General features: G+C 47.7%; 1 protein-coding gene and 1 long non-coding RNA gene across 2 annotated transcripts; one reads left to right on the top strand and one right to left on the bottom strand.

Moving 5' to 3' along the window:
• Positions 1-77: 77 nt before the first annotated feature.
• Positions 78-3,914, bottom strand: LOC144383500 (uncharacterized). The gene is made up of 2 exons (XR_013450922.1): positions 3,530-3,914; positions 78-628 (listed from the first exon to the last, which is right to left on the bottom strand). It is a non-coding gene; the product is annotated as an uncharacterized LOC144383500 (long non-coding RNA).
• A 73-nt stretch (positions 3,915-3,987) lies between these two features.
• ints3 (integrator complex subunit 3) lies at positions 3,988-16,946 on the top strand. Its single transcript, XM_078081088.1, has 29 exons — positions 3,988-4,342; positions 4,839-4,922; positions 5,005-5,088; positions 5,166-5,279; positions 5,642-5,726; positions 5,815-5,881; positions 6,267-6,408; positions 6,474-6,603; positions 7,621-7,718; positions 10,426-10,617; positions 10,701-10,788; positions 10,927-11,006; positions 12,741-12,832; positions 12,914-13,020; positions 13,136-13,255; positions 13,340-13,469; positions 13,559-13,613; positions 13,690-13,793; positions 13,940-14,104; positions 14,194-14,347; positions 14,476-14,544; positions 14,627-14,702; positions 14,901-15,014; positions 15,083-15,131; positions 15,214-15,381; positions 15,457-15,557; positions 15,651-15,723; positions 15,814-15,970; positions 16,043-16,946. Exons 1-29 carry the CDS (start codon positions 4,259-4,261, stop codon positions 16,118-16,120), a joined length of 3,060 nt encoding a protein of 1,019 aa, XP_077937214.1. The 5' UTR covers positions 3,988-4,258; the 3' UTR covers positions 16,121-16,946.
• The last annotated feature ends 672 nt before the right edge of the window (positions 16,947-17,618 follow it).

The following is a 17,618-nucleotide window of genomic DNA, read 5'->3' as shown; positions in this document are numbered from 1 at the left end:
GAGTAATCACTTTAGAAAGCGTGTATTTTTGATGCTGTTTGTCACTCCCTCCAGGAAATACACAAGACCACAAATAGTTACTGATGGATTTATTCCACTTATGGACTCTTCAGTCTTCATACACATTTGTATTTTAAACACAAACTCCACATGTGATCATGTTGGGGGGGGGACATGTTGAACTACGACTCTTCCTGCTGTCCTCATTCACTTTGCTCTCAACTCTCCATCTCACATCTCGCTTGGACGCTTTCCAATCCACTGTCTTTTAGGGGCAACGTGGTGGTCCTCTGCAGGGTAGATGTTGAGATGGAAGTAGCCTTGCAGCTAGCTTTGCCTAGCAGCTAGCAACATGTTCCGGGCACTATCAGTCCGAAAGTGATCCGTTTTGTGTTTAACACGTGGAGAAATTCCGCTGCACAGTTCTGTGCTGTGTTTGTATTACTTCCAATGGTAACAATCCATCTGATGCTGGATGTCGTTGTTTCAATTCAATTCATTTTATTTTGTATAGCCCAAAATCGCAAATTACACATTTGCCTCAGAGGGCTTTACAGTCTGTACACATACGACATCCTCTGTCCAGAAACCCTCCATCGGCACAGGAAAACTCCAACAAATGAAAACCCTGCCAAGGGGAACAAAGGGAAGACAAATAAGAGGATCAGAGGAGGATCCGTCTCCTGATGGACAGAATGAACAACGTAAAAGATGCACAATACATTCGATTTATACAACGGAAATGATAATAAATAGAGTAGTAAGCAGGTGTACTGCAGGAACAACCACCATCACACAGAACCACCATCCACAGCAGCCCGTGGGGAGGGAAAGCACTTTAGGAAAGGGTAATGTTTGTTTATGATGACAGTTATAGTATATGATTAATATTTCAAATAATAAGAATAATGATGATGGCAGCAGCAGGTGTCAGCAGGGCCCCGGCAGGAACAGGATCCAGATAGAACCATGAAAACCTGTGAGGCGAGAAAACTGCACGGAAGAAACAAAGTTAGTGATACGGATTCATGTTTACAACAATAGAAATATCAATGATGTTAGAAGCGGTAGATGTTCGCGGGCCACGCAGGAGTCAGGACCAGGGTCCAGAAGGAACTACGATCTACGGAGACCTGCGAGGCGAGAGAGAACAAAAAGCTCCATGGAAGAAGCTGATTAGTAATGTGCATTAATGAGTTGTGGACTATTGTAGAAGGAGAGAGTGAGAGAGGAGCTTGGTGTGTCCTAAGAAGTCCCCCGGCAGTCTAAGCCTATTGTCAAGGATGCGTGGGGGAGGCAGGACTCAAACCCAGACTTCTCGGAAAACAAAAGACTTTAATAGTCAAAAGGCAAAAACACACAGGAACCAGGGGAAAAACAGCAGGCAGGAAACTACGACCATCCACGACAATGACAATGACGCGACAAGTGACACAAGAGACACACGGCTTAAATACACAAGGGAGGTGCAGGTGATTGGACACAGGTGGAAGCTATTAGACGATCACAGGGGATGACAGGACAAGGCAGGAAGTGAAGTTACCCGGGGACACAGAGCAGAAAACTACAAAATAAGACAGGAAGTGAACCACACCGTGACACCTATAGCAGCTTAACTAAGGGCTGGTCCAGGCTCACCTGAGCCAGCCCTAACTATAAGCCATATTAAAGAGGAACGTTTTAAGCTTTATCTGAAAAGAGCTGACCGAATCTGCCCCCCGGGCTGAAAGTGGAACCTGGTTCCACCAAAGAGGAGCTTGATAACTGAAGGCTCTGGCCCCCAGCCTACTGTTTAAAACCATAGGAACAACAAGTAACCAGCATCTATGGAGCGCAGTTGCCTTGTAGGGCAATACGGTGTTACAAGCTCATTAAGATACGACGGTGCCTCACCAGCAAGTGCCTTATAGGTGAGGAGAAGTACCTTAAAATCTACTCTTGATTTAACAGGGAGCCGGTGCAGAGAAGTTAATACAGGAGTGATGTGATCCCTTTTCTTAGTTCTTGTTAATACACGTGCTGCAGCATTCTGAATCAACTGGAGAGGCTTAAGAGATTTACAAGAGCAGCCTGATAACAAAGAATTATAGTAATTCAGTGGCGCTGCCTTACACCTGAGTTACTACTTAATATCTGAATCATTTCTGTCAAATCAATTTAATATATTATACATCTTTAATGTCAGATACGTCACAGATAGACCCCCAGTGGTGCTCAAGCACTTTCCCTTTTCCTCTGGATGAGAAAAGTGCCCCTTCTGCTGGAGCACAACTCTTTCTTCATTCATCAATATTTAACAACAACAATTACTCTCTCAATTCCCCCCAAATGTGTTTTGGTATCTGACCAGCATTTATTTGAGTTCTTGTGAGAATTTCGTCCCGACATGCTCCGCGGCGCTCACAAGCCCCGCCCCCCTCCTCCACGTGCGGTGCTGAGCGCCAAACGGATGCAGCGTCCAACAGGTGATGACGGTGTTTGTGAAATCCCCCCGACGTTGAGTGATAAATTAACCACATTAGCGCCGCTGAGAACATTACGTAACAACTAGTGCGACGTTTCCTAAAAAATAAACAACTCACAATATCCGTGTTTTAAAGCCTTGTCCAGCTGTTTACTGACGTTTGTCATGTTTAATGAAGACAGACAAATGAGACAAGTTCGTTTAAACACTAGTTTTCAATTATTGAAATGAAAGGTAGGTCAGACAACAGACAACAGAGCCGTGTGCAAAAGAAGGCTGGCTAAGGGACGTGAGATTAGCGCTGGTGCTACAAGCACACGTGCTGGACGCCCGCCTCTGGATATTCCTGGATATTGGATTTCTCGGGTTGATAGACCGGACAACACAAAGTTATCCAGCTTGTCGCCAGGAATACCCAGAGGCGGGCGTCCAGCACGTGTGCTTGTAGCACCAGCGCTAATGTTCACGTTCACGTCAACTTGGACCTCTTCCACACGCACGCGGTGCTCAATCAGTCTTAAACAATTTAAAACTTTGTCGTCTATGTCTACATCTTGAAGAGCACTTATCCGCCCTAGTATTTCCAAAAACCCTCAATATGTGTCAAAATCGTATCTGCAGAAAACCCATGTTGATCGATTTGATCTGCTAATGCTAGCATACTACCTAGGAGCCCACCGGTCCCTTAGACAGCCTTCTTTTGCACACGGCTCTGTTGTCTGTTCTGAATGTTAGATGTAGCCACGCCCCCTGATTTGCATATAAGAACGTGAAATGTAAAACGGCATTATGAAATAAGTCTCTGGAAATGAAAAACGGCATTATGAAATAAGTCTCTGGAAATGAAAAACGGCATTATGAAATAAAAGACTCTGGAAATGAAAAGTGGCATTATGAAATAATTAAATGTATTTAATATTTATGCATTTATTGCCTCATTTATTTATTTCATAATGTATTTCAAATGCATATTTCATGTATTTACGTATTTATTCATTTATTTAATTTTGACTAAAACGGCATTCCATAATTTCGGGCTATACAAAATAAAATTAATTGAATTACCTCCGGGGCGGCACGGTGGCGTGGTAGTTAGCACTGTGGCCTCACAGCAAGAAGGTCCTGGGTTCAACTCCGCTCAGTGGCCTTTCTGTGTGGAGTCTGGATGTTCTCCCCGTGTCTGCGTGGGTTCTCTCCGGGTACTGCCCGTAGGTGTGTGAATGTGAGTGTGAGTGGTTGTTTGTCTCTGTGTAGGGCTGTGTAGCCCTGCGATTGGCTGGCGACCAATCCAAGGTGTACCCCGTCTCTCGCCCGAAGTTGGCTGGGATAGACTCCAGCCCCCCCCCGCGACCCTGTGTGCAGGATAAGCGGGTTGATGATGATGGATGGATGAATTGCCTCCTCTACGTCATTAATACATGATAAATTGCGCTCACTCGACTGGACGTTCACACTCGCAGTTCAGGATTGGATGTAGGTTTCCTCTCTTGTCAATGGCCCATACGTACGTCACTCAGCGATCTCTATCAGCTGATTGGTCAGGTGTCTGTCATGTCAGTGCGCATGTCCGTTATGCAGCTTGTAGTCAGACGGTGTGACAGAGTTGGACCCAGAGTGAAAGCAGCGCCGAGAGAAGTTTTGAAAAACACCCCTTTACCGACGGAACCGTCTCACACGGAGGCCCCAACACTACCGGGAGCAACACGTACACCGGGACCCCGGTAGAAACCGTTATAACCCGGAATCCCGGTCCTCCGTAGCTGCGTGGGGCCCGGAGAGCAGCAGCCGCAGCAGATGGAGACCGTACCGGGAAAAGCGAAGCCTCAGGGGCGGCTAGTGGTCTCCACTCAGCTGGACGCTAAGGACGAGCTGGAGGAGGTAGGCTGCCCGGGAATAACGGCTGCAGCCCGGCTACAGGCTGTACCCCGGTCATTAGTGGCTAGCGAGCCGGGCAACCATTACAAAGAGACGGGATGGAGCTACATGATGGCTAGTATGCTAGTTAGCACGACTAGCATTGTTAGCTTAGCACAGTGTTACTTACTGTGTGCGTGGGAGCGTGGGTGGGGGCGAGGGGGCCTGCGGCGACATGAAGCCACTCGGCCCACGGACAGTTAGCCTAGCATGCTAATTCTACGTAAACATGGCTAATTCTACGTAAACATGGATGGGACCAAAAGTTGAAAGAAGCGCATGCGCGGTGCTCATGTTTCACATGTGAGAAGTAGAGGGAGATTGTGACAGTATAAATATGTGTACTAGCTTTGTTTACATGTAAATAATAACTACTGAGATTCCTCCAGACCCCCCCCCCCGAGACTGTAAACCCATGGGAAAGTGTTGTATTTAGATTATTCCTGGTTGTGCGTTTCAGAGATTGGAGCGTTGTGTTGGTCTCGTTCAGGCGTTGACCAATGGGCTTTCAGAGAGGGAAGCCAACGACGCACTCACTGCCAACGTAAGACACGCCCCCTATTACTAGTACTAAGTACTGTGACTGTTACTTTGGCTCTGACACTGTGACAAATACTGTCCTGCAGGTTTGTAAAGGTCCTCAGCAACATGAGGAGGTGTGTCTGGGTCTGTTCTCTCTCGTCCTCACAGAGCCCACCCAGGCCCAGAGGGTGAGACACCACGCATCATTATTAATGTGTGACATCACTGTGACTTCGCTGTGACATCACTGAGTTTGTGCTGACAGTGTTACAGAGACCTGACGCTGCTCAACAGAGATGGAATGAATGTGGTTCTGGTGAAGATCAACCAGATCCTGATGGAGAAGTTCCTCAAGCTGCAGGACGTCCCCAGAACACAGGTAAACAAATGCAGGTATACATATAGACACACAGGTAAACAAACGCAGGTATACATATAGACACACAGGTAAACAAACGCAGGTATACATATAGACACACAGGTAAACAAATGCAGGTATACATATAGACACACAGGTAAACAAACGCAGGTATACATATAGACACACAGGTAAACAGACGCAGGTATACATATAGACACACAGGTAAACAAACGCAGGTATACATATAGACACACACAGGTAAACAAACGCAGGTATACATATAGACACACTCAGGTACACATATACACACACACACATATATACACACAGGTGCCTGGACCTTAAGGACTCCAGGTGTTAACTGAGGTGATGTTCCACAGCTGGTGTGGCTGGTCAGAGAGCTGGTGAAGAGCGGTGTGATTGGGGCAGACGGCGTCGTCATGACGCTGCTGAAGCAGATCGCAGGTCAGATATCTATATGTGTGTTTATATATGTAAACCTGTGTGTCTATAAATAGTGGTCCTACCCTCTCATTTGGTGTCACTGATGCAGGGGGAGACATTTCCACTAAGAACCTCTGGCTGGCTGAGAGCGTCCTCGACATCCTGCTGGACCAAAAGTGAGTTTCACCAGACGTGCTCCTGAAAGTACTCTCTGCGGATCAAACATTGATGTAGTGGCTGATAGCTTTGGTTTTAGCTTTAATTACATGAAGTGATTTACAACAAATATTTGAACTGCTACTGTATAAGCGATTACCACTGTTGAAAAGCACTTGTTTTTGTTTAAAAGCGGTGTTTCCACTACTGTTCAATAGGAGGGTGTCCCTGTTCTTACTTTACAATTATCCACTGATCTCTGCGAGTTCCGTCCCCATGGACACCAGCGCGCGTGTCATTATTGATGCTTTAACCAAATATCTACCCAATCCATTTATGGTAGTCATCCTTGGGAATATATCTAGTTGGCTCCGTGCTGGTCTGTGAACACTGTCCTGATCGTAGGGAATGGGTGTTGAAGAGTGGGATGCTGATAGCGATGTCTGTCTACACCTACCTCCGCCTCATCGTCGACCACGGAGCTCCCAACCTGCTGATTCTGCGCCAGAAAGAGGTTGACTACTGCATCTCCATGCTGAGGGAGAAGGTAAGGAATGAGGTTTGAATTGATCTTCCAGGCGGTTACTGTGACGACCCTTTCTCTCTGTGTAGTTCATGGAGTGTCAGATCATCGGCAGAGATCTGGTTCGTCTGATGCAGAACGTCGCTCGGATCCCAGAGATGGAGCTCGTGTGGAAGGACCTGCTCCACAACCCACAAGTCCTCAGCCCTCAGTTCACTGGTAAACTACACTACCCACAACCCTGACTTCACTGATAAACTACACTACCCACAACCCTGACTTCACTGATAAACTACACTACCCACAACCCCGACTTCACTGGTAAACTACACTACCCACAACCCTGACTTCACTGGTAAACTACACTACCCACAACCCTGACTTCACTGGTAAACTACACTACCCACAACCCTGACTTCACTGGTAAACTACACTACCCACAACCCTGACTTCACTGGTAAACTACACTACCCACAACCCTGACTTCACTGGTAAACTACACTACCCACAACCCTGACTTCACTGATAAACTACACTACCCACAACCCTGACTTCACTGGTAAACTACACTACCCACAACCCTGACTTCACTGATAAACTACACTACCCACAACCCTGACTTCACTGGTAAACTACACTACCCACAACCCTGACTTCACTGATAAACTACACTACCCACAACCCCGACTTCACTGGTAAACTACACTACCCACAACCCCGACTTCACTGGTAAACTACACTACCCACAACCCCGACTTCACTGGTAAACTACACTACCCACAACCCCGACTTCACTGGTAAACTACACTACCCACAACCCTGACTTCACTGATAAACTACACTACCCACAACCCCGACTTCACTGGTAAACTACACTACCCACAACCCTGACTTCACTGATAAACTACACTACCCACAACCCCGACTTCACTGGTAAACTACACTACCCACAACCCCGACTTCACTGGTAAACTACACTACCCACAACCCTGACTTCACTGGTAAACTACACTACCCACAACCCTGACTTCACTGGTAAACTACACTACCCACAACCCTGACTTCACTGGTAAACTACACTACCCACAACCCTGACTTCACTGGTAAACTACACTACCCACAACCCTGACTTCACTGGTAAACTACACTACCCACAACCCTGACTTCACTGGTAAACTACACTACCCACAACCCTCAGCAGGTTTGGGCCTCACCTGTAATCTGATATGTACCCAGGTGTTCTCCAGCTGCTGACCGCTCGCACCTCCAGGAAGTTTCTGGCCTGTCGTCTCACTCCGGACATGGAGACAAAGCTGCTGTTCATGACCTCCAGGGTACGTACCAGCGTGCACGCTCGCTATATCGTAGGGTGAAACTCTCGATCAGAACACAGTACGCCTCTGGCCACTAACACGACGTCAAAGAATCAAGAAGGATTCAGTCTGACTATCTAGTTGGGTTTCTTGAATATTCTGCCCTTGTTTCATTTGGCCGGGGCTTTTTGCGTCTGGGGGAGGGTCCATTTGTGTTACAGCCTTCAGTAGCGACGCCCATTTTTTCTGTCCGCCAATCCGCTCGATTGTGCGTGCGTTGGGAAAGGATGAAAAAATGTAACTTGATTAATGCAGTATTTTCAGTTATTAGCATCAATTAATTGCATCATGTGCGGAATTCATTAAATCATAAAAAGCTAGGGTATTGTGCCTTTTATTTTAAAGTGATTTTATCAATAATATACGAGAGCCACTCAACAGCAAGTTACAGGGATGCAAACAGCGCGTTCAACCATGGCGACACAAACTCAGAAGAGCAATTTCTATAGTTGCTATAGATAAGAGCCATGCTATACTTCGTTAGTGTTTTTAGTCGAGGAAGAGTCTGAAGAGGTGTGTCTTTAGGCTCATAGTACATCAGAGGAACGCTGTGGTCTAACGCTACTCCCAAGTCATGGCGATCTTCCCCCCCGACGTGATGCCGCGCTCCTATGGAAGGATCTACTGGCACTGCGTTGGTGAACGACCTGGTCGCTGGTCTAACCTCACTGTCGTACCCCTTTTCCACCAAGGCAGAACTGGTGCTGGTTCAGAGCCAGAGCCTAGTTTGAAATGGGTTCTTTGGTTTTCCACCACCAAAGCACCGGCTCCCAACCAGTGAAAGTGGTTCTTCAGTAGCACCATCTCATTGCTGGTCTAGATCAGTGTTTTTCAACCTTTTTTGCGTCAAGGCACACTTAAGACACAGAACAAATCTCACGGCACACCAACAACCGGAAATATGATATGAAAATCAATCCCAAACATAGTTTCAGCATGAGCATAATATACTCTACGAAATGAGGGAAACGCGTGTTCTATTTGTTGTGTTTTATTAAACTTAACATCATCCTAATGCCAAGATGGCACTGGCTTTATGCCCAGTATCTCTTACGCCTGGTTTATGCTTCTGCGTTTTCACAGCGACGCAGACGCAAGACCGCGTGTCCCTTGCGTCGCTTTTCACACCTCCTCGCGTGTGTCGAGACGGCGCAGCCTCCCGCAGCGCACACGGCTGTGATCGGTCCGCTAACTACGTCCTTTACGGAGTCTCACGTTTCCGCTTTCACAGCCCGATACCACCATTATTAACACGAAGAATGTTTACGAGAGAACGGAGCAGATTGAAGAACTTCTGTCGGAAGAAATGCGTAAATATGAGCGCTTCTACAAGCCGCCATTGGCGGGTTTAGAAGCGGGTTGGATTCACGGAGGGAGATCGCCGCAAACGCCGGTTTGCCGGTCGAGAGGAACAAACTTTTAGAACCATGAATTGACATGAATGCGTCGACGCAGAAACATCCGCCGGCCTTAAATCTCACTTTTTTAAATTGTCGCCTCAGCAAATCTGCCTATTAATTAGGCTGCGTAGCGCCACCCACAGGCAGAGGGGAGTATTGAGCCTTCACACCAGCAACAGCGCGACACACACACACACACACACACACACACACACACACACACAAGTTGGCTCTTTTTTTTTTTTCACCAATGAAGTGACACTATGTAAAAAATGTTTGTTTTTTTACGGCACACTGGTTAAAAAACACTGAACCGCTTACGTCAGCGGCTGGGGGCGGGGTTACCGTGACCAAAGACGAGAGAAACTTTGTGTTCATACCGTACATACCGTTACTCTCGCTTGTAATCGCCGTCTGTACGAATAAAGGCGAGCCGCGCGAACATGTTTGAGCCGCCGTGTTTGGATGTCGGTCCGCAAAGCCATGAACATCAATAGCAAAGCAACGGCCGCCATTGTTGATGATGTGTTTGTGTTTGGCGGCGCCGCGCTAACGTTGCTGGGAAAGATGGGACGTGACTGTGACGTAGGACTTGGCTCTGCGCTCAGTGCGCCGGCTCTTCAGCCGGTGGAACAGCAAACCGCTTCTTTGGAGGCTCGTCGGTTGAACCAACTCCGAACCAGCAGCAGCTACTATTCTATATGCAAATGTAAAAAGTGTGCTTAGCGGGTGGACGCGCGCCTGTACTGACTATATTGCATGAATAAAATAGGCTACAACAACAGCTTCATGCACTGCTTTGATTATTATATCGTTTCATGCCAATGAAAAGTTCTGTGTTTACAGCTCAGATCGCTCGCTTCAATGTCGCTACTGTAAAAACCTTCAGTTTCAATCTCTGAATGAAGCCTGACATGTGGGACAAGAATCACCACCTTAAATTTCCTGCACAAGTCTTGATCGGCACTCGTTTATTGTTGTCGTTCATTTCTCCGCTCTGAGCAGAGAGAGAGAGAGAGATCTGTGGCCGTTAGTTAATTTACTCATTTTTGTGCTGGTAATATGTTGTTAAATAGGTTTTAACCTAACTACTACTACGGGTAACTTATTTATGTCTCGTTGTATTCATTTGTCCTGTTACTGACGCGTCTAATGCGCAACCAGATATTTGAATATATTCGAATACGTGTGTTTTTTTAAAGCGAGTATTCGGACGTCATTTTTGAGCAATTTTGACGGCCCTGGTATCTCGTTACCTCCGTGTCCAGGTGCGTTTCGGGCAGCAGAAGCGCTACCAGGACTGGTTCCAGAGGCAGTACCTCTCCACAGCAGAGAGCCAATCACTGCGCTGTGATTTGATCCGCTACATCTGTGGTGTGGTCCATCCGTCCAATGAGGTACTGAGCTCCGACATCCTTCCCCGCTGGGCCATCATTGGCTGGCTCCTCACCACCTGCACGGTAAGGGGGCGGGGCATTGGGCCGTCAATCATCATCTTTTAAAAATCAATAACCAAACTGGATGGATTAACTTTTGTCTCCAGTCAAACGTTGCAGCTTCCAATGCCAAACTGGCTCTCTTCTATGATTGGCTGTTCTTCAATCCTGAAAAAGACAGCATCATGAACATAGGTGACCCTTCCACTTATTATATAGATTATGAACCTACTTCTAGTTAATACTAATACCCGCTAATACTAACATAATGAACAGTAACTAATACATGTAAGTAAGTAATGAATTATGCTGTTTCTTGGTGTTTTGTGTCAGAACCAGCCATCCTGGTGATGCATCACTCCATGAAACCTCATCCTGCCATCACCGCTACACTGCTGGACTTCATGTGCAGGGTAACACACACACACAGATATGAGGGGGCGATTAGGACTTAACTATCTATCTATGTCCTTCTGTGTCACATACATACATATAAAATACTTCTGAGCATACAGGTATTGGGGTATACATCGTACAGTACCTGTTTACATTGACTTGAGTTCCATATCATTGCGCACTCAAACATAACCGTTTTTTTTAGCGATCGCCAGAAAAAAACCCTCCGTATTTAGAAGGATTCTGACGGCATGTGACGCCATCGCTTTCCAAGTAAAGAAACGGATTCATTGACCCTGAAACGGGCCGCGGCCACCCGAACAGCTGTTCGTCATTGGCCAACTGGCCGGCGGGTTAGCGTGCTAGCGTGTTAGCTCGTTGTGGCTGCTAGCAGTGCCACCAGAGGCGCCACAGACTTTGCAATAAATCGTTTTCTGATTTAACTTACAACCAAAAAGCCTCCAAACAGACTGGACTCTTCTGTTGGGCCCAAGTTGTGTTGGAGCATCTCTGGTCTCCTTGTTCCTCCTTGTCGCTCTTTTCCCTGTTTCCATGTAGCAGCAGTTACTTCTTGTTGTGAGCTTTACCCAGCATGCAGTTCGGCGGGGTCATTTTTATAAATGTACAATTATTAGTGTCACAAATAGTTTGTGTCACAATCTGTAGTGTTTTACCCGGTTATAGATCCTCGGTCCCTTCTCCCTGTGGAAAGCGGGGGCGGGGCTTATGCAGCGCGCGGACACAGGTGAAGAGAAGCCGCGAAGCTAACGAAGCTAACGAAGCTAAAATCTCACCTAAAACAACAACCTGAACTACGGTCGGTTCCTCCGGACTGCTCGTTCGCCTCTTTGGCCGCAGGACGGTTCCTCCCGGGCCGGCTCCGTCTCCAATCCGACGCTTCGCCCGCTGCGTGTCGCTTGCACTTATTATTTTTGTTTTAATTAGGATATTTTTCACATTCCAATTCTAATGTCCAATTTCCAAAACGTTATTTGTACTTTGAACCCGCGTACTTTATTACTATGCTATTATATTGTTATGTTATCAATGGCATAAAATGGTCTGAAAATTGCAATAATATCACAATAAATGTTGCTGCAATAATCACACAACAAAAATAGACATTGATTGATGATATCGTGACAGCCCTACTCAACACACGTAAGACCAGTAGCTCCGACCGCTGGGCGCTTCGTGATCACGTGAAAAACTAAATTCTGCCGCCTGCCGAAGAGCGACGTCAGCTTAGACGTGACGTCGTTTAAAGCGCCGTATGATACTGTGCAGCTAAGCGCCGTATGATACTGTGCAGCTAAGCGCCGTATGATACTGTGCAGCTAAGCGCCGTATGATACAGTGAAGCTAAGCGCCGTATGATACAGTGAAGCTAAGCGCCGTATGATACAGTGCAGCTAAGCGCCGTATGATACTGTGCAGCTAAGCGCCGTATGATACTGTGCAGCTAAGCGCCGTATGATACTGTGCAGCTAAGCGCCGTATGATACTGTGCAGCTAAGCGCCGTATGATACTGTGCAGCTAAGCGCCGTATGATACTGTGCAGCTAAGCGGCTACCTTATTGCTTAAATATGTGTCTGAAACACTCATGCGTGCACATATGAAGAAGTTGAAGTACCTTGTGTATGCTAGTGAGAGTTTATACATCACATCCTCATGTAACACACATACATAGAACATGTTCATACGTGTGTGTAAGCGTTTCAGACCACTAACTGGATCGCGTCTCCTCAGATCATTCCTCACTTCTTCCCTCCGTTGGAGTCTCAGGTCCGTCAGGGCGTCTTCAACTCGCTCACCTTCATCATGGAGAAGAGAGTGCTGGCGTGAGAAGCTCACACACACACACACACACACACACAATCCACCACTTACTGATTATTGATCAGCACCTCTCTTTCTCTCAGTCACCTCGCTCCGCTGTTTGATAATCCAAAGCTGGACCGAGAGCTTCGGTCGATGCTCAGAGAGAGATTCCCTGAGTTCTGTAGCTCGCCCTCTCCCCCGACTGAAGGTACCTCTCTCTCTCACACACATGGAATACTGCATGTTTGTGCTGTTTCATAGTACTTTAAATATGAATACTGCGATGCTTTGATCCTTCATCGATACACTGATGTGTCCTGCAGTCAAGATGGAGGAGGCCGCTTCCATGGAGATGGATAACAATGTTTTGGACAAAGAGGATGTTTGCTATGATACCACAGAGGCGGCCTTCAGCGACGATGAGGAGGAGGTCCACAGCAAAGGTGAAGAACGTCTTTCAATGAGCCAGTGGAACTCGTTTAACCGGTGAAGCTGTCTGACCGGCTTTCTACCGATTTGCTGTGCAGGCAAGAAGAGGGAGTTCAGGTTTCATCCAATCAAAGAAGCTGTGGTGGAGGAGCCCGCTGACATCACTCCGTGGCTCGACCAACTAGACGACACCATGAAAGAGAAAGTCCAGCAGCTACAGAAGACCAGGTGCAACGTGGTCTATTGATCCTCTATCAATCACGTCCTGTCTGGGTTTGACACGTACGCAGTCAATACTTATCGCTTGTGTTTCTTAGTGACACGGAGACTCAGTGTGAAGTGATGCAGGAAATTGTGGATCTCATCCTCGAGGTGAGTTTTCTTTGATCACGCCGTGTACTGGTGTGTGCTGTTGTGTACTGGTGTGTACTGTTGTGTGGTGTTGCAGGAGGACTTTGACTCTGAGCAGATGTCTGCTCTGGCGTCTTGTCTGGCTGAACTGTTTAAAGATCACTTCAGAGGAGACGTCCTGCCAGACGAGATCACAGAGGAGTAAGACTGGCATTTTATTGATTAAAGACTTACCTTTGTGCGTGTTTAGTTGTCACTGAAGTAACTCCACAGAAGGCAACACGTTGTTTTAGGAGGCCTGATAAGCAGCTACGGACTGTCTCTCTGATCACCCGTCTGTCTCTCAGGTCCCTGGAGGAGTCCGTGTCGAAACCCGTCTGCCTGGTCTTCAGGAACCTGGTCACCATGCAGGAGGATAACAGCGGATTCTCAGTGCTGCTCGACATGTTGGCTGAATTCTACCAGAAACAGCCCAAGATTGGGTATCACCTGCTGTACTACCTCAAAGCCAGGTGAGGCGCCATCCCAGCCATACGGAAACCCCGCCCACAATCGCTGTGTGGCTAACTGGCCGGGTCCCACCTGCTTTGTGTGTCTACAGTAAAGCGGCCAACGGGAAGATGATGCTGTACGAGTCTTTTGCTCAGGCGACGGCTCTCGGGGATCTGCACACCTGTCTGATGATGGACATGAAGGCGTGTCAGGAGGACGATGTCCGGCTGCTCTGCTACCTCACGCCCTCAATATACTCTGAGGTACGTACCACAATCACGTGTTGAGGTCTCAAGGTCACCTCAGCGCTCCCAAGGACCCATTGAGGTGTCCTGAGGTCTCGTGGTGTATCTCAAGCTCTCCTGACGTCTTGTGATGGTTCCACCTTTAGTTCCCAGATGAGACTTTGAGGAGCGGTGAGCTGCTCAACATGATCGTGGCCGTCATCGACTCCACACAGGTGAGTCAGTCTCTGACCCCAAAGCTGAGCCAGACCTTCATGACCCGTGTCCTCTGATCAGTAACCAGGATGTGAACTCTAGTTGCAGGAGCTGATGTGTCATGTGATGATGGGGACCCTGGTGATGTTCAGGAAAGACTCTGTCCTCAACATCCTGAGTGAGACACACACACATCTCAGACTGCAGTGGACATGGGTCCTCGCTTGTCCTGCTCCATGTCTCCTTACATGTCCTACTGTGTTCTCTTGTATCGTCTCGTGTCCACACGAGTCACCATGTGTCCTCATGTCTTTGTTTGTTCTCACAAGTCTCCATGTGTCCTCACATGTCCTCACGAGTTTCAATGTTTCCACAGTTCAGTCTCTGGACTGGGAGACCTTTGAGCAGTACAGCACCTGGCAGCTGTTCCTGGCCCACAACATCCCTCTGGAGACAATCATCCCCATCCTGCAGCACCTGAAGTATAAAGGTGAGTCCAGGAGACGCCGTCTGTCCTCTAAAGGGACTCTTCTTCACACTTGTCTCTTCTGTCTGCAGAACATCCAGAAGCCTTATCCTGCCTGCTGCTGCAGCTCCGCCGGGAGAAGTAAGACACCTGTCTGTCAACCTGTCTCTGGGTTGACCTGTCTGTTGACCCGTCTCTCTGCTGTGACCTGTCTGTGTCTCAGGCCCAGTGAAGAGATGGTGAAGATGGTCCTGAGTCGTCCGTGTCACCACGAGGACCAGTTCACCACCAGCATCCTGAGACACTGGACCTCCAAACACGACGACACACTGGGGGAACACATCAAGGCCCAGCTCATCAAGAACAACAACCAGCCCCGCAAGAGACAGAGGTGAGGACAGACGGACAGAGAGTCCTCTCAAGGAACTAAAAACTAACTAACTAACCCGTCTGTCTCCGTCTCCAGTCTTCGTAGCTCCAGCAGTAAACTGGCTCAGCTGACCCTGGAACAGATCCTAGAGCACATGGACAACCTGAGACTGAGCCTGAGCAACACCAAAAACAACTGTTAGTCCACACACACACACACACACACACACACACACACACACACACACACTGGGTGATTATTGTTAAGGGTTCATTGTCTGTGTCCGTCAGTCTTCACCCAGACGCCGATCCTTCAGGCGCTGCAGCACGTTCAGGCCAGCTGTGATGAGGCACACAAGATGAGGTACACACACACACACACACACACACACACACACACACACACGGTGGGGCTTAACATCACCCTGCGGGCTGATGACATCACTTCCTGCAGGTTCAGCGACCTGTTTGCTCTGGCGGAGGAGTATGAGGACTCTCAGTCAAAACCTCCCAAGTCTCGGCGTAAAGCTCCCGCCTCCTCTCCTCGCTCGCGCAAAGGAGCGGCTCCGCCCACCAACAACGAGGAGGAGTCCGCCTCCAGCAGCGCCTCGGTACGGACGACCTTCGACCCACCGGTGTCCTTGAGTGTTGGGGTCGGACCAACAGTCTGTTCTGTGTTTCAGGAGGAGGAGGACTCGAAGCCCAAAGCCCCCAAGAGGAAGAGGAAAGGCTCGTCGGCCGTCGGCTCGGACAGCGACTGATGAATGCTCTGACCAATCACGTGCCAGCTGCCACTTAGACTGCCTGTAAACCTGGGAGAGGCCACGCCCCCTCCCGACGACATGTACTGACCGCCGTGGGAGGGGCAGGCTGGACCACAATTAGACTGATGCCGTTTCCACGGAGGAGACTGGCGGGTCTTAGGTCGCCGGGTGGCTTCCGTTTAGCAGTTCTCCCATGATGCACTTGTAGGAGAAACCACGAACTCTGGGAACCAACAGACTGATTTTAATGCAGGGAAGATGATGATGAAATACAATGAAAAAGAGTAGTTGTTTGCGGGTAATTCTGTCAGCCCTTTTTGTATTTTCTCTTTTTTGGAGGGGGGGGGGGGCCTTGGACTTATTGTGAAGGATCTGGACTTCCTGCTGTTGCGAGCAGCTCTGTCCTGACTGTCGCTGCAGTAAAAATCTCATCGACGGTTCATCAGGTTGTCAGTTAATACATTTTATCAGTTTGTCAAAGTGAAAAACAAAATCTAATGGACTTGGTGTGTGTCAGTTTTTTTCAGGTGGTCTGGTTGTATTTCAGTACTTGGTTCTTCACAGAGGCATCGGTTCTTATTTCAAAACTGCACACGAATGTGGTAAAAGTATGTTAAATCACACGTTTCATTAAATAGATCAAAGGTCATTGATCAAGTGAACCAGTATGATCCACCTGAGCTGTGCCAGTTACCATAGCAACATCCCACAGACCTGCCACTGGTCAGTGGGATTCTTTCCACCTTAATAAACCGCCCAGCGTCTCAGATTGGATGGAGAAAAGGTGATGTTGTGATCTTCGCAATAAAACATTTTATACTTATGTGACGAGTCTTGGCCAATGAGCGTTAAGATCTACAGCATTTTCACACCTTCACTCCAAATCAGAGCTGCCAACTTTCACACAAAATATTTTTTATTTGACTTTTTTGTCAAAAGTGACTTAACGGGGCGAATCAAGCGCCGTTTCCTAGTGTCATTGGCAGCTTTTGTGCCGTCTGCCGTGAAAGCGCGTGTCAGCAGTCTGTGCTGGATTCAAATCACCCCTTAACGTCTCTTCCCAACCACTATCCATTGACCTCTGTGCTAATCACAAGGTCAAGGGAAGAGATGGTTAGAGTTCATGAGTTAGGAAAAGGCAACTGTGGTGTTTAGGGTATCAACACCACTTTCGAGGTTTATGACAATGCAGAATTGTAAAATATTCTTAGGTTGGTACCTGTTTGAGTGAAAGGATCCGGAAGTAGTGGAGGTCGCTGCCATGATGAGCTGTTGGAACTCTCTAACGCTAAAGGCCTTCAATGCTTCCTTACTTAGCTGCTTCAGCATAGGAAACACCCGAGCATCCTTTACAAAAGGACAGGAGAAAATTCAACAATTCCTTACAGCCGTAATATTGAAATAGTGACGTACCATTCGCGTTCACGAGAACTAACGACCATGACGAAGAAACGCAGATCATGTGAACAAGACTGCAACATACATGAGACCTGCT

Source organism: Gasterosteus aculeatus, chromosome 10 (genome assembly GCF_964276395.1).
Source record: "Gasterosteus aculeatus chromosome 10, fGasAcu3.hap1.1, whole genome shotgun sequence".
Lineage (NCBI taxonomy): Eukaryota > Metazoa > Chordata > Actinopteri > Perciformes > Gasterosteidae > Gasterosteus > Gasterosteus aculeatus.
This window is presented reverse-complemented; position numbering and strand designations above follow the sequence as displayed.